General features: G+C 48.8%; 1 protein-coding gene and 1 long non-coding RNA gene across 2 annotated transcripts in view; one reads left to right on the top strand and one right to left on the bottom strand.

Moving 5' to 3' along the window:
- Positions 1-3781: 3781 nt before the first annotated feature.
- The window catches only part of LOC125634734 (uncharacterized), a 59790-nt gene continuing 36823 nt past the window's right edge, over positions 3782-26748 (bottom strand). The window contains exons 5-6 of the mRNA XM_048845841.2: positions 7840-8603; positions 3782-5488 (exon numbers count right to left, since the gene is read on the bottom strand). Coding sequence (XP_048701798.2) covers positions 5447-5488; positions 7840-8603 — 806 coding nt within the window. The 3' untranslated portion in view covers positions 3782-5446. The remainder of the gene's footprint in view (positions 5489-7839; positions 8604-26748) is intronic.
- LOC142071375 (uncharacterized) lies at positions 10654-15349 on the top strand. Its single transcript, XR_012667407.1, has 2 exons — positions 10654-10758; positions 15034-15349. It is a non-coding gene; the product is annotated as an uncharacterized LOC142071375 (long non-coding RNA).

The raw sequence follows: 26748 nt of genomic DNA, 5'->3' as shown, positions 1-26748 counted from the left end.
AGCTCTGCCATGGACTCGCTGCATGATCTTGGGCAAACCATTTAATCTCTGTGCCTCAGTTCCCAGTCTGTCAAATGGACATAACACTCCCTTTGTTGGTCATGTTGACTTAGATTGTAATGTTTGGGGTAAGGACTGTCCCTTACTCTGTATTTGTATAGCACCTAGCCCTGATCTTAGTTGGGGTCTTAAGTGCTATTGAAAAACCAGTAAATATTATGAATAATGAGATTATAATGAAACAGAGCCATCTCATGAAAGGAATGTAAGCCCCGTGATCATACTGAAACACACAAATAAAGAACACCGAGCTAAGGCCTCTTCTCCAGATGTCTCACCCTCTCTGCCCCATTGTGTCACCTGGTTTTCTATCAGGCCAGGCAGCAGCCATACAGCCAGCTAGGCTGTTGGGGCCTAAACTCTGAATACCCCTGCTTTGTTTCCAGTTTAGGCAGGACCCTTGCTGCGTTAACATAGCCCCTCTTTGTTAGTTTACTACAGAGATAGAAGCCAGAGTTCAGCAAGGGGGAAAAAATTAGGTCACAAACAATGTTCTCATTGATGTTCAAGTGTGGGAGAAGGGCAGGGCGAGAGGACTGTGCAATTGGGACGCAAGTGAAAACTGCTCCCCCACGGCCACCATCTCACGGCCTGCAGATCTGAGGGGACCTTTTACAACGTCTCCCTCACAGCATTCAATTCCCCCAGCTCAGCTCATGGCTGAGTGTGAGGCTTCTGCTGTTTTTTCTTTACCTAGTGTTCCTGGTGGATGGAGTGAGGCACAAAGACTAAGGATAACAGTCCCTTGGAGCACAAGGTCATTCCAGATCCCATTTCTGAGACTAATCTCCTGAGGATTCCCTGGTGGACGCATGGAGTGTACTTACCCCTGGCAGAGTTCTCTGTCCTGACATGCATGTTGATGTTATTATTGCACAGCCCCCCAGAACGTGCTACGAGCCTCACAATTGGGATGACAAAAGGCGATTCCCTCCCCGCAAATAGTTTACAGACTAGCTTCCAGAGAACTTGCTGCGGGGCCATCTGGAGACAAAGACACCTGTCAGGCAGCTGGAGAAGGACTGAACCCAGAGAGCCAGGGCCCTGGCCACAGTTAGAGCACCATCCACAGAGCGAACGCTACGAAAGGATGCCAAAAAATAGGGATGTTTGGACAATAGGTCGCAGAGGGAGGGCACTGTAGTGTGGAAGAAGGGAAGGGGAGAGATGGAGGGGGAGAGACGAAAAGAGAGCTCTCCTCTCTTTTCACTCTCTCTTTTCTTCCTGTTTTTCTGTCCCAGTTCCCTCTCCCCTTCCCTTCCCAGAATCAGCATTTAGTCACCAGATCTGAACCCCCAGGGTTTGCTGCTATTGCTCCCATCCAGTTTGGAAGGTAGGTCGGGGTCTCACCTTTGTCTCCCACTCCAAGGGGTTCATGTTCTATGCAGCCCTGGCAAATCCTGCCCCGTGGACGGGCACCCAAAGTCACCAGGGCTTGAGGCAAGGGGACAAAGCAGCACCAGCGGTGTGATACATGCAGGCTCGTCCACTCCAAAAGAGACTTGAGACTTGTGGATCATTGCACACAGGACACCTAGCATCAGCAAACTGTTCAGTCATCACCAACGCTGGCTGGATTTGAATCACCTAGGGATGAAAGGCTCTGTGTCCCCTAAGCAATCCCCAAGCTAGCCAGTCCCCAAGGCTCAATATATACAGACTCTTGACACAACAGTTGAAGTTTGAAGTTAATGAGAGCAAGGGGACTGGACCCTGGGCCTCCCCACACCCAGGTGATGGCTCCAACCACTGGACTATACAGTCTTCCTCACTTTTGCTCTCTCTCTCCGGCCTACTGCCTGTCTAATTATGTATACACAGAGGAACAGATTCTGCAGGAGTGACTGAAGGCACAGGTGCCAACTTTCCAATGTGCTGGGGGGCGCCACCCCTGCCCCGCCTCTTCCCACCCTGTTCCACCCCTCCGCCAAGCACACCATGTCCTAGCTCCTCCCATGTTCCCCAGCGCCTCCTGCATGCTGCGAAACAGCTGATTGCGGCGGGTGGGAGGGAACAGGAGGTGCTGATTGGCATGGCCCACCGGCGGGTAGGAGGCGCTGGGGAGGTTCTGATGGGGGGCTGCTGGTGCGTTCCCTAGGGGCATTTCCCCATTGTTTCCCCATGGGTGCTCCAGCCCCAGAGCACCCACGGAGTTGGCACCCATGACTGAAGGAACCCTATATCAGAACATGCCATTGCTCAGGGGTTAGAACACCCCCACATAGGAGGATTTGAACAGGGGTCTCCCACCTTTCTCCACCTCTGCTGAGGGGGGAATTGAACCTGGGTCTCCCTCCTCCCAAGTAAATGCTCTAACCCCTGGGATGAAAGTTATAAGGTGGTGGGGAGGCGTTACCTCCTCCTCTCCCCCTAATTTTGAATGGGAGTCCTTCCGGCAGGCAGCCTCTGAGCACACCTACTGCAGAGGGCCCCTCCTATACTCACATTACATAGCTGAATGCTCATCTTCCCCTGGATCGCAGAGCGCTCTGGGGCTTAAGTGGGAGATAGGCATCCGGCCACCAAGCACGAGGCAGCAGTGGGCATCCTTGGAACCACAAACAAAGGCGCCGGTAGAACTTTCATACTGGAAATGCAGGTGCCTGCAGGGTTTGGTGGGAGTTCTGTGGATTGAGTAGAGCCTAAAACTGGGACTTAAGTGCCTAAGGCTGGGGTCTAGGCACCTATGTACCTTCGTGGATCTGTAGGGGCAGATAGGCACTAGTCGAAGGGCCTTGGAAGGGGCAGAAGAGGACAGGGCTAGATCTCCTAGCAGCCCACAACTATGGCACTCAGTATTTAGCTCTGCACCTAGCTGAATTTGTCCCACACTTTGGTTCAGTCACCTGCTGTGGCTATTATTTCCACAGGTTACTTTGGTCTTTGCATGAATTAGATCTGCCTCCGTTAGATGTAATTAGACTGTAAGATCTTCAGTGCCGGGACAAAGGTTTCCTAGATGTTTGTACAGCGTCTGGCACAACGGGGCCTGAATACTGCAATACAAACAATAAATAATAATATTCATCCCTATTTATTCCCAATTGCCTGCTGTTCAGATTATGTCTTGTGCTCAGATACCACAGCGATGGGCACAGTATTAGAACGTGAAAGAACAGAGAATGGGTCTCAACCCTCAATCCCAGTGAGAAAAGTATCCCATGTGGACCTGTCTGTCCTTTGATCACTTATTGCACAATCAGCCATTTAAAGGAAAAAGGAACCGTTTTGCTTAGTTGACGAGCTTGAACTTCCACAGGATTTTACAGCTCTGGTCTGGCACCAGCTAACGCAGACACAGCTCCTGCTGTGGCCCATGGCAGCTCCCTCAGCAAATAGCAACGTTTCAGCTGTTGCGGGTCATTAGGGTTGAACATATGAAAACGAGGCGCGCACATACACACACCAGCATGAGGAGTACAGGATAGGACAGGACTGGATGGAGTTTTCATTTTGCAAAACCAGGGCTAGCTCATCCACAGGGTCCATTTGGTCCAAACCACCAGAGCAAAAACGGGGGTTGGATAAAGTGTGATTGAGGTACCACTCTCTTCAGCTAGAGAGTCGCCCTTTGTTAAGGTTCCATTTATAATAAGGCAGGTTAATATCGCAGGTTAATAAATGAGGGGATAAATATGTTATAGACAGTTACAAGGTAACAGTGAGTGTTATAGACAGTTATAAGCCACTGGTTATAAGCAACCTCTCAGTGTGCTAGATCTGTAACAATCTATAAACCATTTATTAATCACTGATTAACCATTTAAAAACTCCTTACAAACAGAGTGAAAAGTGAAAAAATATACACATTTCACAGTGAGAATGGTTTCTTTCCCTGTTGATTTTCATAGCCCCAGGCAGAGCAGAACGGTGGAAATTTTTGTTTAAGAGCTTGTTGAGTGAGCTCTTTGCTAGGTAGCCAAGCTTTAAGATTCCCTGTAAAACATTATTTGCCAGTTCTTGTGGGTGGGAGACAGACTTCAGGTGGTTCTTGATCTTGATGCCTCCTTACAAGATGAACACACTCATGTCTTTTGGTTTTATTTTCAGGACAGCTGATGGGGGGAGGGCAGAATTCCCTGGGACAACCCCCAGCCATTTCCCACTAAATGCTTTTTGGAGGGTTGTCTCAGATATTTGTTTGTCTTAACTCTGAATAACCGGGTTGATAACGGAGAAGGGACGGCCCTTCCCCTTGCACCAAACACTATCAGATGCAGCTCTGAACAATGTCCCGTTGGCACACTGACAAAGTTACTGTGATCACACTAACAGTCACAATGCATCAGCTTCTGTAGTCATGACATGCTCTGTACCCCCTTAGTGTAATGGGTAAGCCAGGCTGGGACATGCTGACAGTAGATTTTAGCCCAGGTAAAGTACTGGGCCCAATTCTCCTCCCACTTATGCTAGTGTAATTCAGAAGTCACACTACTGAAGTCAGTGGATTTATACCAGTATCAGAGAGCAGATTGAGGGGGAAATCGAGATAAGGCTACAGATTACTATCAGAAGGCCCTAAAGTTTAGATCACAGCAGGGCTATTAATTCCCAGATCAAGTGCTGGAGAAAGAGAAATTTGGTAAATTACTATTTGGTCTGATAAACATCTGGGCTCCTATAGAATTAGACATGAGTTTCCAAAAGCCACCACTTAGCAGCCCTGTGGGACATGGTGACCTATACTGATTTGCTCCTGCCTGCATAATGTACTGTAATCACCCTGCTCGTTCTGCTTTCCCCTTGGGACTTCCAAGACATGCTCTTCATTTCTGAAACCTTGTTGCACCCAGCCAGGGAATGCCTCCTCAAGGGCATTCAGTTACTAGCCAAAGGCTTCATCACAGCTGAGTACACAGCTCTTGTACCACGCTGTTGTACCGCGCTGGCTTTCAAACCCTGTAGTAACAGCTGGGTGAGAGGGAGGGTTCTGGCATTTGCGGAACAGCGTCTCCAAAAGGGCAGACGTCACGTCCCAGTGCACAGGTCTCAGGAGGATACTGGTGGAGATCCATCACTCCCTTAGTCTCCCTGTAACGCTCAGAGCCTGTCATGTCGCACTCCATGCTCAGACATGATTGGTATCAGTTTCTTCAACAGCTGTTGCGGGTAAGACATGCTGTTCCAGCACCTTTGATGGAGCTGTCGACACTGTGATATCAGCAGCAGCGGGACGTTCCTAACTGTGATCTCTAAGGAGGTCCTTGGTGTATCCGGGTAATACCGTTAACAGGGTAGGGGCAGGAGCTGGGGATGCTTGTGTCAGGCATGGCTTCACAGCGTCCCTCCATGAAAGGTCAGCAAATGTCTGCCTCTCCTGGCAGGGCTAGTCAGGATTGGAGTTCTCTCTGTACTTGATATAGCCTTCCCCTGAAGTTGGGGCTCCTCATTCTTCTGGCTGGGCTATGACGGTGGGCACCTCACTGTCCTGTGGGATGACAGAGAGGAAAGCAGAAGCCTGTTAGTATGAGCAATAATTAGAGATGGATCAAAGTGGCTCCAGGTCCAAACTTCTCCAGAGTTTGGTAGCGGCCAGATCTTGGAGTCTGGTGCAGACTTATCTAGGATAATAATACTGTTAATAATTTACCTCCCTATATAGTGCCCACTAAACCCAGCTCATCTGTTTTGTTACAAGAGAAGGTTTTGTTTTTTCCCTTTTTTGGAAGAAGCTTTAAGCTTGATCATGACAAATGACTTTGTAGACCAGCCAAGACAAGGGGAGACCTGGATACTATTCCCTGCCGTGTTGCTGATTTCCTGTAGAAAGCTCAGCATGTTCATGTAGTCCTTCTCTGTCTCTGTTTTCCCATCTATTGAAGGGGAATGATGGCAAGGGATGACACCTGCTCAGGTCAGGCCAGAGCTTTGGGGAGGTAGAGTCACAGGTTTTAAGGCCAGAAGGGACAATTGGGATTATCTAGTCTCTTGCATAACACAGGCTGGGTGGAGAACCTCACTGAGCCCTGCATCAAGCCCATATCTTGTGACTGAGCTTTTGTAGGTGTGATGCTTACTGTACATGCCAGCAAGTTGGATGGGTCACAGTTAGAGCTGCTTGTGGATCAAAGGCCTGTCTCAGCTTGGTAAAAAGAATAAAGAACCCAACTTTTCTCCAGCACATCATGGAAGAGATGTGGAACCCACCCCCCCCCCCCCCCGTCTCGGGAACTTCTGAGCAGCTTCACCTGTTCACACCAGCACCCAGTCTGCCCCCTTGACTTCAGATAGGATTTCTGCCCTGTTTTATTTGAAGTGGGTTCTCTGGATTCACCCCTTCTCCCACCACATGTCATTTCCTAGCTTCAGAGCTGGGCTGATGTGCAGGATTTTACTGGAGAGGTCCCAAGCTCACCCACCAGCCGGTGCTGCAAAGTTAAAGCTAGCTACCGACTCAGTAATACTGAGGTTAGTTCAGCTAGCTCCTCCCTCATGCCGCTGTCCCTCCTACCCCCTCAGTGTGCCATTGCCCCTCCTCCCAAATTGTTCAGCCTTCCCCATCCCCTCCACCTCCAATGCCTCTCTCCAGCTCCTGCTCCGCCCCCTCCCCTCCTCCTCTCATCCTGGTCTCCCCTCTCCTCCCCCCAAATAGCTCTCAACCTCCTGAGAAGATGGGATCAAGGTGCAGAACGGGGGACACATGAACCAGAAGCGCAGGGAAATTAAATTACATAACACATTGGGCGGTAGCTGGGTCCTTAATTTTGCATGAGTGCTTGTTTCCGGGTTATAAGGGGGTCGGTGGGTCTTGAAAAATCACCACAAACTGTGTTATGCAATTTATGGACGCCCCTAAACCATGTGGGCTTCACTCATCTAGCAGCGTGTTTCCTCTACGGCCACTTTCCCGAATTAGCATTTCTGGTGCAAAGAATGTACAGGGCAGCAGCGAGATAACCTCAGGTCTGCGGGGCGTGGGTTGAGAATGACTCTGGAATAAGGAACAGGCCTCAGAGAGGGAGAGAGGAGAGCCACAGGCTGGGCTACAGAGTTACAAGAGAAAAAAAAAAACCCCAAACCAAACAGGGGCCTTGATAATAGTGGTGCTGACTCAGAAAGAAAGGTGGCTTTAAAGTTCAATCAGTGGGGGACGTTTAAGCTCAGTGCAGCAAGAGCCTGATCCAAAGCCCATTGGCGTCAACGAGGAGCTTTCCATTAACTTCACTGGGCTTTGGATCCGGCCCCAAGAGGAGAAGGAGTGGGGAGGGAGAGGGAGTGGACGGAGAGGGGAGATTTCAGAGCGAATTCGCAGGTCAGGATGCAATTCCCCAAGACGGAATTTAGCCAGGAGACTGGGGTTAACACCCCATCCTTGCTGAAACTACCATGCCATGGGATCTTTAACTACACAACATCCAGGATCCTGCTCACATCCCATCCATCAGACAGCATCTCCAGTCACCGAGTGCCCCCAGCACCATGGTGGGGCATTCAATTAGCACAGACCTGGGGAGGAGTTGTACATACCGAGTGCCAAATGACACTCCCTTCAGCATCTGGCAGGCTTCTCCAACCAAGTATTGGCCAGGTCCAGCCCTGGGGAGCTTAGGAGAGCTAATAAGATCACAGCAGGGTAGCAGCTCAAATATTCCTTTGAGGCTCCTAGCCGATAGAGAAGGAGACAGCCAAAAGCCTCCCCTTGGAAACATCTGTAGAAGGGGGAGCAGAGAGAAATCCCAGCCTAGATGAAACAGAACCTTGCAGGAGAGAGGGCAGCAGATGTTCAGGGAACTCAGGGCCTGCTGAACATCAGGCCAGGCAGAGGGCACCCCGCATTACCTGCATCTCAGACCCCAGGCTCCCCAGGGTTTCATAGATCACATCCAAGTGCTTTTCTGGTAGGGGCGGAGGCTCCTCCTCTTCTGGCTCTGTGGAAGCGTCTGGGCTTGCAGGTTGTGAGAGCCCGAGGGACTTGGATTTCTTACACACTCGCGCGTACATCGCCCTGAGCTTCTTCTCCCTTTCAGTCAAGGACTCGTTCACAGCATCCTCCTCCAAGGCGAGTTCCTGCCACTCCTGAGGTGACTTCCCGGGGTCCGCCCTGGAATCATCAGCCACCAGCTGCTCCTGTTTGCTATTGCATCGTGGCAGGGTTTCCCCTGGCTCACTCTCCTCACCCCCTGCAGTAGCATGGCCTGAGTTCATATTAGGGCCTTCCGCAGTGCCAGCACTTAGTTCGTACAAACTCCCTCGGTAGCACGTGATTCCTTTATCCCTGATGCTTTCGTAGATCGGACCATATGCGTCCTGACTGGAACTAAGCTGCTCTGCAGTCGTTACTTGCATATCCCCTGGAGTCGCTGGGAGCTCCCGGAGCTGCAAAGACTCTATGGCAGTTGAATTTTCCTGAGATGCCGCTGGGGAGCTACTTCCCAAGACACCTGCGGCCGATGCTCTGGATTCCCTCTCCCCTCGATGGTTTGCTGGAGAGGAGTCCAAATCCTTTGTGCAGCTGGAGCCTCCTGGCTGAGGATGGGCGTTTCCAGTGAAGCCATTTGTCTGCCTTTGGGCTGGTGCTCCCGGGTCGCTGGGCAAAGAGCCGCCTGCAGAAAGAAAAGCAGAATGAAAGACTGAGCCAAATGCATGCTCCTCATTTTAATTAAACTGAAGTAGGACAAACGAGGCAACTGCAACAAGCGGAAAACCAGCTGGGTGAGCAAAGTCTGCTGGGTAGGTGGAGAATTGCAGCACGATATCAAGCAACGTACCTGGGATGGGGATGTCTGCACCCTGTTGCCCCCAGGCATCACTGCAAACTCTCAAGCCCCTCCAGGATCAGTTTCTTTCTCCCTAATCCCTTAGCAACCCTATGACTCCCTGGGTACGTCCTAGGGCTAATCTCCTGGGTGCCAAGTCATCCTCAGCATATTTAAGACAATATGTGTCTAGGACGGCAGTCACTCCAGCTGCCAGGGTGCGACATGGGAAGAGGGATCACACTCCCTCTCTCAAGATGGCTGTAAAGGATGACAAGATGTTTATTCACAGCTCTGCACAGAATCAGTGCAAGACAATCTTGCGTTAATGTAGTCTTATGGCTGAGAGTTTAAATGCACGAAAATCAGAGCACTCAAATGTCCTGGTCCTACATCAACCTTCCTTGTTCAAAGGTAGTAACCTTGGGTAGCTGTACATGTTGTTTAGTGTAGGTTCAAACATGGGCAAGACTGATGTGGGTTTAAATTTAAATTGCCTGATTTGGGTTTTTAAATCCCTGGCCATAGTGCTCCAGCAGCACAAGATGTTTGGACTGAACTTCCTTAATTTAAAAAGGACTGAGTGAACACACAAAAATAAATGCCCTGTGGCAGTGGTTTTCCACCGTTTCCTTGCCAGGACCCTTCCACAACCTCAGCTCATCTAACTGGAATCCCTGTCTTTGACACCAAATGCCACTGGTGGCCCACTACTCTGAGTCAGCCACTCTTCAGGCCTGACATACTCACTACACCCAACACTGTTGTCAGGCTATATATGCAAAAGGTGGCATGTAATAGATCACTGGGAGACTCATAACTCACTGCTCATTAATATTATTGTGTGGTGTACAAATGGGTAACATACGTCAAACTACAAAGTTATGCTGAAAATATGTTCTTGGAAGTACCCCACAAGGTACCTCATCCTAGGCAAAGGAATGTGGTTCCACCTTCTTGAATGTGTCTCCACTGTAAGTTAGGCAAGGTGTGACCAAAGATAAAGAAAAGCATGTTTATATGCAAGGTAAACAAAGCCTTCAAGACAGCAAGTGGGGAAAGATGAATACTTAGCAATTTCAACCAAGCGCAGGCCAGGGAGACTTCCTGCCTCTTGAAGCAGGGTCAATGAACTTTGGGACGGCAGCTCAGCATGTCCATTCCAGCAGGAGAGAGAAGCTTGGTCTAGGCTTGCTTTTCAAGGAATACATGTCAAAGAATTATTGGGCAATGAAGACTGAATCAACTGATTGTACACAAAAAGAAAAGGAGTACTTGTGGCACCTTAGAGACTAACAAATTTATTTGAGCATAAGCTTTCGTGAGCTACAGCTCACTTCATCGGATGCTGTAGCTCACGAAAGTTTATGCTCAAATAAATTTGAGTACTCCTTTTCTTTTTGCGAATACAGACTAACACCGTGAGCTGTAGCTCACGAAAGCTTATGCTCAAATAAATTGGTTAGTCTCTAAGGTGCCACAAGTACTCCTTTTCTTTTTGTGAATACAGACTAACACGGCTGCTTCTCTGAAACCTGTGATTGTACACACTATTACTGTACTATAAAAGTGTATAGAATAAGGTCTTTTATGAAAGCCTGCAACACTCTGGTGATTAACGTCATTGTGAAATGTCTGTATTACCACTATGCGAGGAATTATGGATACTCACTGATATCATGCTTTAACCAGAGTTTTCCTCTCTGGGAAGGCAGCAATCTAACTGTCTGCAAAGTAAATTAAGCATTGTGGAATCAAAACAATGGAGGCTGTATTTACATACGAATCAGCAGGGAGATGGGAACACCACAGGAAAGGAAGGACAGCAGGAAGCATTTCTGCCTCTTGTAACAAGGTCAATGAACTTTGGGAGATATAAGCAGTGACAGAAAGGCACTTTGGTAGCCATCACTTGGGGGATTAAAGGGGCCAGAGTTCTTGGAATCACAGAACATTGGATCCTTCACCCAAGGGGGCTGAATTCTCAGGGAACCGAACACAGGTGAGAAACCTGCCTAGGCAAAGATTGTAACTGCTGAAATTAAGTTTTAGCCTTAGAAATATAGTTTTTACTTGTGTTTGTTTGTAACCATTTCTGTCTTTACTCCTTATACTTGGGATCAGTTAAACCCATGACTTTTACTATAAACCAGTTCAGGCCTGTGATTAAATAAGAGTCTTTGTCAAACCCCAGTTAAATTTACTAGCTGGAACATTTGTCTCTTTAAAGGAGTAACAAACTGAATAATTTCTGGGAGTGTTCCAGGAGAGGGCTGGACACCACAGGGAGATGTCTCTGGGGAACTCAGGAATTGGGGTTTGTTGTTTGTAACCTACAAGGCAAGGTCTGGGCTGTCAGAGCCCTGAAGAGTTTGCTGGTAAGGCAGACAAGCTGATGTATCAGGGAGCTGTCACACAGCAAAACTCTGAATTGCTGAGAGGGGATAACACAGTAACTCTCAATTCTGGGAAAACCCAGCAGATCGTCACAGGGCAGATGATGGTGTTGGGAAAACTCGGGATTGGGAGGGTTTTGGGGTCACTCTGCTGTACTGGAAGGGCAGAGGGGTCATGCCCTAACACCCGTTTGTGAGCCCCGACTGGGAACCTATGGTCCGCAGAGGGCCAGCATAGGACCATCCATGCTGAAGGATCCAGTGAGATTACATGGTGCACAGAAATTGGCCCTGTGCACAAGGGTGTATTGCACCCTATTTGCATTTATTTCAACAGAAGATTCAAATCTGCAGAGATCCCAGTCCAGCAAAAACTGAGAGATACAGTAAATCTCCTCCAATAGGTGATCCCACCTCCTAACTGATTGCTTTAAAGTAGCCCCATAAATCAATGGGCATTAAACAGCCACCCTTCAAGAAGGCTAAAGATCTAGTCAAATGAGGTCAGCACTTTATAGAATCCCATTACCAGTACCTGGCTGCCAAGAAGCAGTGGAATACAGCGGGTATGTGCCATTCCCAACCTGCTCTGAAATACAATCCACACTCTGTGTCAAGCTAAAACTCACACCCTTCCTGGATTTGGTTAACAATAATACAACAAAGTTCTGATCAGTCCTCCCCAGGCTTGGCTGTTCCTAGGATTCCTCCCTGAGGCGTGCTCAACCCACGCCCTAGATCCTCTTTTTCTGGAGAGTCATTACCAGCAGTCAAAAAAGCAAACAGAATGTTGGGAATCATTTGGAAAGGGATAGATAGTAAGACAGAAAATATCATATTGCCTCTATATAAATCAATGGTACACCCACATCTGGAATCCTACGTGCAGATGTGGTCGCCCCATCTCAAAAAGATATGTTGGAATTGGAAAAAGTTCAGAAAAGAGCAAGAAAAATTATTAGGAGTATGGAACGACTTCCGTATGAGGAGAGATTAATAAGACTGGGACTTTTCAGGTTGGAAAAGAGACGACTAAGGAGGGAGATGATTGAGGTCTATAAAATCATGACTGCTGTGGAGAAAGTAAATAAGGAAGTGTTATTTACTCCTTCTCATAACACAAGAACTAGGGGTCACCAAATGAAATTAATAGGCATCTGGTTTAAAACGAATAAAAGGAAGTATTTCTTCATACAACTCACAGTCAACCTGTGAAACTCCTTGCCAGAGGATGTTGTGAAGACCAAGACCATAACAGGGTTCAAAAAAGAACTAGATAAATTCCCCAATGGCTATTAGCCAGGATGGGCAGCGATGGTGTCCCTAGCCTCTGTTTGCCAGAAGCTGGGAATGGGTGACAGGGTGGATCACTTGGTGATTACCTGTTCTGTTCATTCCCTCTGGGGCACCTGGCATTGGCCACTGTCGGAAGACAGGATACTGGGCTAGATGGACCTTTGATCTGACCCAGTATGGCCATTCTTATATCCAGGTGACAAGCCATCTGCCTCAGTGAGTCAGCAGAACCCACTTCACGCTTTCCTGGCAGGATCAAACACCCGATAGCAGGAAAGGGGTGTTGCAGGCAAACTGCCAGCCTGTTACAGACTCTGCAATTCACCAGAAAAGTTCCCTGAACACCAACAGAAAGTGAGAATGTTAGAATCAATTAGAGATTTCAGTGAAACCTGTTTAATAAAATCCACCTAGAATCTCTATTTAAAAAAAAAAAAAAGCGAGGACAAACTTTCAAACAAATTTGGGCCCAATAAATACAGCACAAAGTGGAAGGCTGGGCTTATATCACTGAGCAGTGCAAGAGCTGGGTTCCATTCCCAGCTCTCCCACAGTCTTCCTGGAACAAGTATCAGAGGGGTCGCCTTGTTAGTCTGGATCTGTAAAAGCGGCAAAGAGTCCTGTGGCACCTTATAGACTAACAGACATATTGGAGCGTAAGCTTTCATGGGTGAATACATCCGACAAAGTGGGTATTCACCCACGAAAGCTTATGCTCCAATACGTCTGTTAGTCTATAAGGTGCCACAGGACTCCTTGCTGCTTTTTCCTGATATAAGTCACTTAATCCATCTGTGCCTCAGTTCCAGAGCTGTAAAATGGGCATGATGAAAACACTTTCTTTCTCCTTCCATTTAGGCTGCAAGATCTTTAGGCAGGGATGGTTCCCCTAGCCTCTGTTTGCCAGAAGCTGGGAATGGCAACAGGGGATGGATCACTTGATAATTACCCGTTATGTTCATTCACTCTGAAGCACCTGGCATTGGCCACTGTCAGAAGACAGCATATTAGGCTAGATGGACCTTCGGTCTGACCCAGTATGGCCATTCTTATGAAGCATCTGTGTCTTATTATGCCTTTATACAGTGCCTGGTACAATGGGGCTTTGATCTTAGATGGGGTCTTCAATCACTACCATCAAAAAAGCATTAATAGTGATACAAACCCATATTCTGTTTTTTCCTTCTTTAAATGTTATTTTAGAATGTTACATTTATGAAAATTGGGTAAATTTGTGTATCCCACTTACAAAAAACTAATTGTAACAGCTGGAATTAATCTGTTATTGGAGCATCAGTAAATGTTTATTGGTCTTTTGGCTAAGGAAGTGGAGTAATAATTCTAAATGTCTATGTAGGCACAGCTTTCAGGTTTTACAGAAACAGGCGACTATAAGTCCTATGACCATTAGAAATATTTCCATATTTTTTAAGCAAATTTTGGAGGGGTTCGGATTTAAAATATGCCTTTGCAGCAATTGCAACCCAGACATTGCAGTGCTATGCTAATACAGGAGTGCTAAAAAGTGAGAACGTCGAGAAAACAAAAGTTCTATGGACCAGTCCAGAACTAAGGGGACATTAAATAAAACTGAAAGGCAGCAAATTCAAAACTCATTAAATGAAAATACTTGTTCACAAAACACATAATTAGACTGTGGAACTCATTGCCACAAAGTATTATTGAGGCCAAGGGTTTAGGAGGGTTCAAAAAGAAGGAATGGGACATTTATGTGAAGAACAATAGAAGTTCTGGCGTTCACAGTTCAAGCAGGATTTCGATGGTGGAGGGTTCAAAGCAGAGCCATGAGAATGATAAAAGGATTGGAAAACACACCTTATAGTGAGAGGCTCTAGGCACTCCGTCTGTTTAGTTTATCAAAGAAAAGGTTAAGGGGTGACTTGATCACAGTCTATAAGTATTTACAGGAAACAAAAATTTAGTGAGTGGCCCATCCATCTAGCAGAAACAGGTCTAACAATATTCAATGGCTGGAAGTTGAAGCTAGACAAATTCACACTGGAAATAAGGCAAATTTTTTTTACGGGGAGGGTAATTAACTATTGGAACAACCTACTGAGGGTCATGGTGGATTCTCCATCACTGGCAACTTTAAAAAATCAAGATAGGATGTTTTTCTGAAAGATCCGCTCTAGTTCAAACAGGGATTAATTCAGGGCAGTCCTATGGCCTGTGTTATACATATGACCTGATCACAATGGTCCCTTCTCGCCTGGGAATTTATGAATAACATCCAGAGTTATAATAATTAATGATAAAAGAGCTAACAAGACTTTGGGAAGGGATCTAAACCCTCTGGCTCCAGGGCACAAGAAACATCCCTGGGGACGGGTTATCTCATCACTGCCTACATTGTGATAAAGTGTCTTGTATCTGTCCCTGAAGCAGCTAGTACTGGCCACTGTCAGAGAGAGGGTATTGGGACACATGGGCAAGTGGTCTGAGCTGCTCTGGCAATTCCTATGTTCCTATTTTTGTTGTCTAAAGTTAACTGGACAAGAGAAGAAACAAACAGCAAAAATGTTTTTGTACTCTGCTGTACTGACTGTAACCTACACTTATAGGGCTCTGGATTTGAACAGTTCCTGTGCTTGATGGCCATTGCCAGCTCCCTCTGGTCAGCCAGGGCACCAGAAGACTGAGGAGGAGACACAAAGATGTTGCCTGTTCCTCCATGCACCAGCAGCGTGGGCAGGAGGGGAAACAAATGGCTTCCTGGGGCCCCTGTAGACACAACAGGCTGAAGAGCCACTGCTGGCTCTCCCTTGGCTCCAACAGGGACCAAGGGGAAGCCTGGCTAGCATCTACCGCAGTGACATAAAGCAATGAGCAAATATCCCTCGACCCCCTTATTAAAATGAAGGCTCTCTGCAAAACAAACAGGCTGCGTGGTATGTGCAAAACCTTCTCCCTGACTAGAGAGGATTTGGTCCAGCAAGTCTATTTCTGGGACCTGTTTCCTTCACTGCCAGGTCTTCATCTTGGAGCACGGCACACTCTGTGTAGCACAGACACGGATCAGGCCGAGGCAGGTTCTAACATTTGCTTAGCAGGTCTATTCTTCCTAACCATGGAGGACCACAGTATTCAAGTCCACAGGCCGCAGAATGTTGATTCTTGTAGTGAGTTTATTTCTTTAGTCAAATATTTATTTAAGAAGGGGCTCTCTACTACCCATACAGGATTTGTCAACATTGGTGCTCAACAAAGCTGTACGCTAGGCAGGTTTGTTCACCTAAAGACGAAAGAGCCTTTGAAAGAGACTTAATTGAATTCTGAGGCACTGGCCCAGTATTTAACATACCCCAAAAGTCCTCACTCTTTTACCTAAGTGCCCTGTTGTTGCTGAAAAATAGAATCTACTTGCTCATCTGATCTAGGGTTGCTCAAAGCCTAGTTCCTCAGTTGGTGACTCACAGGCTCATGCACTCAGAAAGCTGAACATAGTCTGAACAAGCTGTGGTTAAAAGTGGGGTTACAGCCTGAGTCACTGGATGGCGGCGTTTCATGTAGTCCCATAAATTCTATTTCTTAACATAAAGCAATGTCCAGTCTATAGTTGCTTTGGGGCAAGCCGCAAGGGAGTTTCATCTGTGCCAGGCTCTCTCTAACCAGAGTCAGGTTTTGGGGCAGAGCTGGTCCCTGGGAACGGGGCATTCATAGAACCATAGAATATTAGGGTTGGAAGAGCCCTCAGGTGGTCATCTAATCCAACCCCTTGCTCAAAGCAGGACCAACCCCAACTAAATCATCTCAGGCAGGGCTTTGTCAAGCTGGGACTTAAAAACCTCTAAGGATGGAGATTCCACGACCTCCCTAGGTAACCAATTCCAGGGCTTCATCACCCTCCTAGTGAAACAGTTTTTCCTAATATCCAACCTATACCTCCCCCACTGCAACTTGAGACCATTGCTCCTTGATCTGTCATCTGCCACCACTGAGAACAGCCGAGCTCCATCCTCTTTGGAACCCCGCTTCAGGTAGTTGAAGGCTGCTATCAAATCCCCCCTCATTCTTCTCTTCTGCAGACTAAATAAGTCCAGTTCCCTCAGCCTCTCCTCATAAGTCACGTGCCCCAGCCCCCTAATAATTTTCGTTGCCCTCTGCTGGACTCTCTCCAATTTGTCCACATCCCTTCTGTAGTGGGGGGCCCAAAACTGGACGCAGTACTCCAGATGTGGCTTCACTAGTGCCGAATAGAGGGGAATAATCACTTCCCTCGATCTCCTGGCAACGCTCCTACTAATACAGCCCCATATGCCGTTGCCTTCTTGGCAACAAGGGCACACTGCTGACTCATATCCAGCTTCTCGTCCACTGTAATCCCCAGGTCCTTTTCTGCAGAACTGCTGCTTAGCCAGTCCGTCCCCAGCCTGTAGTGGTGCATGGGATTCTTCCGTCCTAAGTGCAGGACTCTGCACTTGTCTTTGTTGAACCTCATCAGATTTCTTTTGGCCCAATCCTCCAATTTGTCGAGGTCACTCTGGACCCTATCCCTCCCCTCCAGCGTATCTACCTCTCCCCCCAATTTAGGGTCTTGCTGAGGGTGCAATTAATCCCATCATCAATAAAGATGTTGAACAAAACCAGCCCCAGGACCGACCCCTGGGGCACTCCACTTGATACTGGCTGCCAACTAGACATCGAGCTGTTGATCACTACCTGTAGAGCCTGACAATCTACCCAGCTTTCTATCCACCTTAGAGCTTTCTATCCACCTTAGCATTGGTGTTTGGGCTGAGATTCCTGACGGAGGAGTTTGCGTGCATGCTGTTTGTGACCACCTCTGTTCCAGGACTTGTGTATGCGAGTAAACAAATAAATTACACTAACAATATACCCTGACTCCACATTCCAGATACTTTTCCAACAAGAATGGGAGCTGAAAGGCTCTGACCTTCAGTACTACATGCAGAGGGGAGGCAACCATGGATTGAAATAGGCGGGGGAAACTCTCACTGCACCAGCCACAGAGGAGGGGGAATTCACCCACACCTACGAGTGATGGAGGGCTCCTGCTGCTTTTAGCAGAAGAGAAGGAGCTGAACTCCCAGCCTCACTTTAACCCCTGTGGTGCAAGATCAAGTCACCTTTGTACCCATGTGAGCAGGCAGGGCATTTGCCAAACAGAGGTGCAGGTTAGGTCAATGTCGGGAGCCTTGGGTTGGTTAGAGGGGTGGTGGGGAACGTCTCAGTCGCTCATCGCACATTTGCAGTGTCTCTTTGTAACTTTCATGCAATTATCTAATAGGGATCTTGAATTCATACAAAAGCGGGCGTAGGTCTATTTATAAACTAATCCCTCACAGGTTAATAGGATATAATTGGCTGTTGCGTATTACGGTCTGGTAATCCAGACCAGATTACTGGTGCACGAATCTGAGTGCTGGAATATAACAGACATCCACGCCACCACCATCCTCACGTCAAATCACTACCATTGTCTGGCCTGGATCCTGCTGCCTGCTCTTCCCCGGAGCAGCACTGAACATCACACATCACTGCGTGAGCAGTGCCAGCAGCCACAGCCCTTCGAAGCTTTGAGATTAGAGAGAGAGAAAGGAAGCAAGCAGGGGCCTGCAGAACCAAGGTGTCCCAGCCAAGGCTCCACTTGTCTCCAAAACTGCGCCCACCCTGTGCTACCGGGCACGACCCGATGGCAACGAACGCACGCAGTCTCCCCCGCACCCTTCCCAACCCACACATGCTGAAAGGTTTCTTCCAGCAAAGCAAACCCCATGTGGTTGAGACAGTGCTGTGGCTCTCCCAGGCCCAGCCATGTTTACGCTGTCTCTGTATTAACTGATCAATCTATTGCAGGAGACTCGTACCAAGGTGCCAGTCCCAGAAGGTGGACTAAGAGTGTGGCACACAGCAGTACTGGTAAAAGTCGAGTCAGCTCTTTATTGCCTGGCATGGGGCAAGGTTACTAAAGATTAACACCCCCTGTCACATGTCAGGGGTCAGGCTCCACTGGCTCCAATTCAATGCAAATATAGCCGCAACTAAAAATAACCACCATACGCCTAACCCAGCCAACAACACGCACAAACACGCATACAGACGCTAGCCCAGAGGTTAGGGCCAACAACCTGAACCCCCCCCAACAGACCAGAGGGTTATTCTGCCTCTCGCTGCTCTCTCTGGACCGCAAAGGCTTTTCTGATCCCAGGGTCACTTCTTCTCAGAGCAGGCTTTCACGCCGCTGACGGGAGAGCTGCCAACTGCCCTGGTTGTTTTCCGTGGTCACTGACTGGGTGGGCATATGTTAATTCTGTTAGCAGCACGCTGTCTCCCCTCTCCCCCTTCCCAGCCACACTGGCACCAAGAGAGAGGCACCAAATAGCTCCACCATCAGGGAACCAAAATTCCACCACCGCCCAGGCTTAAAGGGGCCAACACCACCCTAAAAAGGTTTCTCTTCCTTTAGAAGTCTCTTCAGCCACCTAAAGGGGTCACTGAGACCAAGGCGGGCGGGGGGAGAAGAGCAGGGGCTTGTCAAGTGCTCTCCCCTCCAGGAAAAGAGGCAAGTGTAATGAGGCGGAGGACCCGACTGTAACCCCTTAGCGTGGCCGAATGCACAAGTGCATGTCACGAGCAGCACAGAGCCTGGGTCAGGGCTGAATCCTGGCTATGCAAGAAGGCACTCCCGATCCCCTCCATGGTGGGAGATTAGACTAAAGCAAGTGGCCTGGTTGTTCAAGAAGCTGCAGCTGTACAGGGAGCAGCATTTGTCCCTTCCGATCGCTGGGGCTGTGACTGGAAAAGTCTGCTGGGCCCATGGCAGGTCACGGGATATTCGACCTTACAGACCCGCCTACTACTTACTTCCCAACCCCTTCCACACTTCCACCCCACAGTGGAGTTAGTGGCCAATAGCTCGTGAAAGTCAGAGATTAATGTCTGAGGCCATTTCTAAGACGGAACTTCAAGCTTCATAGACAACAGCTGCTAAAATCATACACTGAACTTTCCGATTTATTTGGGAGTAAGCTTTCGTGAGCTTATGCCCAAATAAATTTGTTGGTCTTTAAGGTGCCACAAGGACTCCTCGTTGTTTTTTCTGATACAGACTAACACGGCTACCACTCTGAAACCTGAACTTTCTGATTTCAGAGGAACAGCCGAGGAGCTCAAAGCTCTTCACAGATATTAATGAGCTAAACTTCAAAGCTCCTTTGTGAGAGCAGAGAGGTGTCATCTCCCTTTTATAGATGGGGAAGTTGAGGCACAGGGCGGGGACGTAACACACCCACAAACTCAAAGAGCCCGTATTAGAGCTTTGATCCTGCAGTTACACTGCTTAACCTTATCGACCATCCTTCCTCCCCCCTTCCCGCCCCGATCTACAGTCACAGCACCTCTGGGAGGTAGCCTGGGGCATGTCCTGAAATGCAGGCAGGGAGGTTAAGAGACGCATCCAGCCACACGCAGCATCTGAGATGGGATTTGAACTTTAGAAGTCCTAGCTCCCAGACCACAAGACACCATTCCCGCAGCACTGCGCAAGCAAGGCGGCAGGTGGAGAGAGACTTTGAACTGCCCAGCACGCAACACAGACAGCCAAAGTGACACTTGGGCTTTTTGTTCCCCCCTAAGTTTTAACTAGTGCTCAGGGTTTACATTCCTGTTCTGCAGCCTCTGGGGAAATCATCTCAGCATAACTCCCTCTTCCTCACCCCCACCCCCACCCCTCTCCAGCCAGGGGGCGCTTAGCCAGGCTCCCTGCTAATTAGCTCCCAAAACAACCTATCATCTTCTCAGTGAGGCGTCTCACAGGGAAACCACAATGATTCATCAGGAACAGCAGCAGCCACTGTTCTGGGCCCTGCATGTCCGATGCCTATTCCTCACCCATCACGTCCACACTCCCTGGAAGAAACCCAGTGACCAGAGGCCAGGAAGTCACAAGATTCCCCTCTTCTGCCTTCCCTCAGGGCTCACACTCAAAGCTTTTCAAAGCAGGGAGCTGGGGGGGTGCCAGGCCTGGAACACACCGTCAGCGTCTCAGCACAGTGCAGTAAGCAGAGAGGCGAGACCAAGTCCCCTCGGAGCCACTGCCTGCCCAAGCCTGTTCTGAAATCTAAATCCAGCTCTGTCATCACAAAGCCTGCCCTTCCCGCTGCCCTAGCCCAGGGCTTACAGCTTCCTCTCGCCTGCCTCTGAAGCTCCTTTCCTGGGCAGCAGCCTCGCCAACCAATGGGCAGAAAAAGGAAGGTGCCCCTTCATAATTTATTATTAGTTGGCTCTGCGGTCCCCCAGCTGAGGTCTGCAGAGTGCTGTGTGGAGGACCGGCTGGTCACCTGATGCCGGCTCCTCCTCCTAATTTTCGGCAGCTAAATTGCATTAATAAAGCACACAATACACAAGTGTCCTAATATCACTCTACTGCATGAGCAACGGTTGCAATTGCCACAGGGAGATGATGAGATTGTGAATGAGAAGGGTGTGGATGGTTGTGAATGGGACAGGCAGGCAATGGGGAACAGAATGCGAAGTGTCCACAAGGCAATCTCAGTAAGATGAGCACTGCTTTGTTACAAAGCCTGAGAACCCCTTATTTCAACTGTAAGATTTTGGGGAGTTTTGCTTGATGAAGTGCCACAGAATTTGCTCTTTTCAAGAGTGACTAATGATTCCAGGGGCCCAACTTGAGGTTCCTTAAGAACAGGCCTGATTTTCGGAAAGCGCTGAGCACCCACTCTCTGAGAATTAGCTTGAGACATCTCAAATTGGGCATTCGCAACCACTAGTCACTTTTTGGCCTCTCTTTGTCAAGCGCCCTGCCTCTACTTTGCTCCACAACGCTTCCCATCATGTGAACAACGCTAAATAATGTATTATTGTGGACAGGTAAGTAGAAAAGAAACTCACACTCGACTATCCTTTTGTTTGATATACAGGTGGACTTTGAATTTTTAAGTCTGCAGATTGATTTCTCTTATTGGAGTGTTACATGTATTTATTATTTTGTTAAAAATAGCTTCCCCATGTCGAATGGCTTCGGGCCAATACAGAACCCAGAGCAGGGGACATTGTGAAACCACAGTTGACAGGAGACTGCTAGAAGCACCACTGTTCCTGAACAGACTCTTCTAAACCAATAACGAACCACGCTAGTGAAGTGAATGTGCTAGTGTAGCAGGGCCCTCTAGTGGGTCATAAATGGAACTGCTTTACTGCGTGTCAAAGTCCCTAGACTGATAACAGCTAACGGAGAATCTCCTTTCCCTCCGATGGTGGCGATCTGTGCTTTTAGAGTAGGAGAATCCAAGTTCTTGCTCTGTGGTGAAGTGCAGAGTGGAGCGCAGTATAGTGTACATCTACACTGTACAGTTAACCCAGGCTTTTAGTAGGGTTTTAGTCTTAACCCCACTACTGTCTACACATAAAAACCTTTGGCCTGGATACGGAGGGGCTTTAAGCTTGGGCTAGCTCAGTCGGCTGCAGTGTAGGTTAGAGCCCGAGTTCCACTTTAATTCAGGATGGCATTCAGCACCTTTGCAATGAGGGTGCCTGCAAAGTCTCTAGCACTGACTGTCCTCCAATGCCTTCCGACAAGTCCCTTGAACGACAGGCAAGCTCTCCTGCAACTGACATAACTGACTGGGAAAGAATCCTAAAGCTTCTCAGCACGAAGACCCAGGAGCTATGGCCCCAGCCACTACAGAAGTGGCCCGGGCAACTACAGAACCAGTGAGCACGCAGGTAGGACTTTGCAGTAGGGACGCTCGCTCCTGGGCTAGACTGACTCGGGTGCTGACCACTGAGGTTAACTGTGCCGTGTGGACATAGCCCTAGTGACAATGCTGGAGTTCCCAGGTGGCTAACGATTTGTTCCAGTGCAATCAGACCCTTGCCTTGTCCCAAATCAATAGCTGCTTATACAAGATCTACCCTTCTTCCAAAATTTCTAAACGGCTTTGTTCTAGTCATTGTCAGCGTCAGATATTTTAAAAAGTGAGTCAATATCTCAGTCCTTTTAGTCATCATCAAACTCTCATCTCCATTTCATTCACTGGCCTAATTTCCACTCAGTGTTTCCTTCCCCCAATATACCTGTTAGAGCCTCTCTATTTTTTCCTGCCCATATCTTTTCCCTGCGCCTTGATACTGACTCTCAGACCTGCTTTGATTGCCTTTTCCACTCACAGTCGAGGTATTTGACTATTACTTCCTTGACCAGACACTGCTGCAGCCACATTGGCCACTGATTGTTCCGAGCATCTCTTTTCAGAGGTTGTGGAGTTTGATTTGGTCTTGTGTCTGCTGAGATTCCCCTGCCTTCTTCTCCACAGGTTAATTTTAATTCTCCCTTCGGTTGCAGATTTAATTTTCCCAAACTGTCTCTCCTGAAATCTTATTCCCTTGGACTGCTTCATTCTCTGGTCCTCCTCCTAGGGTAGGGAATGCAAGAAGCTGCTGTTCACTGGTAACAAACTCCATTATTATTTCCTTGCTCTCAGGCACGTCTTCCTTCATCCATACTGATCAGGTGCTGAAAAGAGTTCCAGCCAGAAGCATAAATATCAAGTGTCCTGTAATGTTCACCTCCAGGCCAAGGGCAGCTGAAGCCTTTCAGTATTTGTCAGATATCAGCAAGGTATCAGTTCCTTATGCTGTGGCTGCTCTGTGCTCTCTCTGATCCTAGCAACGCCAGCGACTGCAAGCCATACACAGAGTCAGGACTTTGGTATCGCTCAGCGGTGGCCAACCTGTGGCCCCGGAGCCCCATGCGGCTCTTCAGACGTTAACATGCGGCTCCTTGTACAGGCACCGACTCCGGGGCTGGAGCTGCAAGCGCCAACTTTCCAATGGGCCGGGGGGTGCTCACGGCTCAACCCCTGGCTCTGCCACAGGCCCTGGCCCCGCTCCACCCTTCCCGCCCCCTCCCCTGAGCCTGCCATGTCCTCGCGCCTTCCCCCTGCATGCCATGAAACAGCTGACTGGGAGGTGCAGGGAGGGAGGGGGAGGCGCTGATCAGCTGCCGGTGGGCAGGAGGCACTGGGAGCGGGGTGGGGGAGCTGATGCGGGGCTGCTGATGTGTTACTGTGGCTCTTTGGCAATGTACATTGGTAAATTCTGGCTCCTTCTCAGGCTCAGGTTGGCCACCCCTGGTATAGCTCAAGGGAGACAGAGAATAAAAACCAGCACTCAAAGCAATTGCTTTATGGAGTAATCTGTGCCAACAACTCACAAGTGACCCTACAATAGCAAATGATGCATCCAACTGTGTGCTCATAAGTAACTCTACAATAACAAAGGGCACACAGACTAGCGCCGCAATAACAAACCTGCACACGGTGCCCAGTACTCACAAACTACCCGACTGCCTGTCTGTTTACTGGGAGGACAAAAATGCATTTCATAAGAATTTTCAGATTTCATGAGCAATCTAACAAGATTGGGAACAAGCATATAAATATTAGTTGGAAAATACCATGCAAATGATCCAGGAAATTCTGAGAGGAAGCGGCAGGGTTTCATAGGTTATAAAGTCAGAAGGGACCATGGTGATCAGTTAGTTGGACCTCCTGCATAACACAAGACCAAGAACTCCCTGAAATTAATTCCTGTTGGAACTAGACCAGCTCTTTTAGAAAAACAGCTGGCCTTGATTTAAAAATGTCCAGCAATGGAGCATCCACCAGGACCCTTGGTAAATTGTTCCAAAGGCTAATTACCTTCACGGTCAACATTGGAAGCCTTATTTCCAGTCTGAATTTGTCTAGCTTCAGCTTCCAGTTCTTGGATTATATAAAAGCTTTCTCTGCTAGATTGAAGAGCCTGCTAGTACCAAAATTTCTGTTGCCCGTGTAGGTACTTACAGACCGTGATCAGGTCACCCCTTAACCTTCTCTTTGATAAGATGAAGATTGAGCTCCTAGAGCCTCTCACTGTATGCCTGGTTTTCCAGTCCTTTAATCATTTCTGTGGATCTTCTCTGAATGCTTTCCAGTTTGAGTCTGGGACTGGCCTGACTGTCTGGTGGTAAGATCTGCACAGCCAGGCTGAAGAGGCAGGTTCGGCTCCCTGCTCTGGTCTCTTGTTCCCAAATCTCTGAGCATCCCCCATGGGAAAAGGGACCACCTCACATCACTCAGGAGATTGAGAAACAGCACGAGCGTTCTCCAAATGGAGCCTCATCCAGTCCCCCTTGGGCAGAAGGGGAGTAGCTGCAGTATGGGGTGCGATAAGGGGACAAGAGAGATTCTCAGGGTTCTGCAAAGGGATGGGACGGCACTCTACTCTGAAACAAAGGGGGAAAAAGTGATGTTGAAAACCAGGTTCCCCTGAAATCTGAGTCCCTGCCCCTGATGGGATCATGATAGATGGAATCACAGTTCTCTTTAGACAGGAAACATTTATTAGAGAAAACCAGTACTAGCTACAGACACAAACAAACAGGCTTCCACACAGCTCGAGTTCCAGATTTGCCTTCCTGATTTACCAGTGACCCACCCTGACTGGAGCTCTACAAAGCACACAGAACCACCTAGTGACTGAATACTACACTACAAGTATGGAGTGGAAATCTATCAACTTCATGAAAAACTTCGTACAGATACAGACAGACATCATCTTCCTTGCCAAATGCAAACAGATGGACATCGTACCAAATTAGTCTCTTAGGTGCCACAAGTACTCCTTTTCTTTTCACACTACAAGTAAATATAACAGACAAGGTGGGTGAGGTAATATCTTTTACTGGACCAGCTTCCGGTGGTGAGAGAGAGACAAGCTTTGGAGCTACACAGAGCTCTCCTTCGGGTCTGAGGAAAAAGGGGTCATATCTAAATACAAAGTCACACAGATTTTTTTGCATAAGTAGTTAGCACATATTCTAAGGGGCCATTCAAGGTGAAGTGGCCCGTTAACACCCCTGTAAGACATAGGACTAAAAAGGGGGATTAGTCGGTTACAGATTGTTGTAACAAGACACAAATGCAGTGTCTTTATGGATTTTCAGTGTCTAGCAAAGTTATAAATTTAACTCCCAGGCTTGGTTTTTGAAAGTGTTGTGCAGGTTTCTTTTGGGGATGAGGACAGAGTGATCAACAGAAGATATCAAATTTCGCCATCTGAAATGGAAACTCCACAACATGAAGAAAAAGGAAGCAAAACTTAACCATGACATCTACTTCCTGGGCAGATCATCATCCCCAGAGGTCTCACCCTCTATAACACTCTGACCAGGGCCATCCCTAGCCATTTTGGGCCTGTGAGTGGAGGGAGGGCGGGCAGGCCTCCGTGGGAGGGGAGAGGGGGCTGGCCCCAGGCCTCCGTGCGGAGGCGGGAGCAGGCTTAGGCAGTGCCGCCCAGAGGATTCAGGGGGCCTGAGGCAAAGCAATTTTGGGGGCCCCTTCCGCTGCCAAGGAAGAGAGGGACTGAAAGACCCGCTGCCGAATTGCCACCGAAATTGCCCCCACCCTGTCTGCGGGGACCGGGGTCTGGGGCAAACTGCCCCACATGCCCGCCCCTCTGGGCAGCCCTGGGCTTGGGGGCAGGGCAGGCCTGACCCCGCACTCACGGGTCGGCGGGAAGTGGAGTGACCCGGCCCCAGCCCGCTTCGCTCTGCTCCCCTGGCTCCCAGCCTTGGGAGTGGGGGGCAGAGGGGAAACTGCCCCCCAGCACTCACCAGTGGCACAGCTGGGAGCCGGCAGAGCAGTGCAGGCTGCGACCGGGTCGCTCTTATCACCGCCAGTGCCTGCAGGGCACCCGACCCCTGCTGCAGTCCTCAGGGGAGTGGAGGCGGGGCTGGGGCGGAGCAGGGGCGGGGGCCATGGGGAAGAGGTGGGGCCGGGGCTGGAGCAGAGGGTGCCCCAAATTTCCTGGTGCCCTACGCAGCTGCGTACTTTGCATATGGGTAGGGACGGCCCTGACTCTGACCACTACAGACAACTCCAAACCCACTTATGCTAAACTAGCTGTTTGGTCTTGGATTTAGTTGTGACACTCTTAGCACCCTTCCCAGACCTTGCGAAGAGTGCTACGAGTATGTCTACACAGCAAAGAAAAACCCACAGCTGGCCCGTGCCAGCCGACTCGGGCTCGCAGGGCTCTGGTTGCAGGAGTATTTTATTGCTGAGTAGACTTCCAGACTTGGGTTAGAGTCCAAACTCTGGGACCCTGCAGGGTGGAAGGGACCCAGAGCCTGGGCTACATCCCAAGCCTGGAAGTCTACACAGCAGTGAAACACCCCTGTAGCCCAAGAGCCATAAGCCCACGTTGGCTAGCAAGGACCAGCTGCGAGTTTTTCTTTACTGTGTAGATATAGA

This window comes from Caretta caretta, chromosome 3 (genome assembly GCF_965140235.1).
Source record: "Caretta caretta isolate rCarCar2 chromosome 3, rCarCar1.hap1, whole genome shotgun sequence".
Lineage (NCBI taxonomy): Eukaryota > Metazoa > Chordata > Testudines > Cheloniidae > Caretta > Caretta caretta.
Note: the sequence above shows the minus strand (reverse complement) of the source record. Positions and strands in the feature narration are given on the sequence as shown.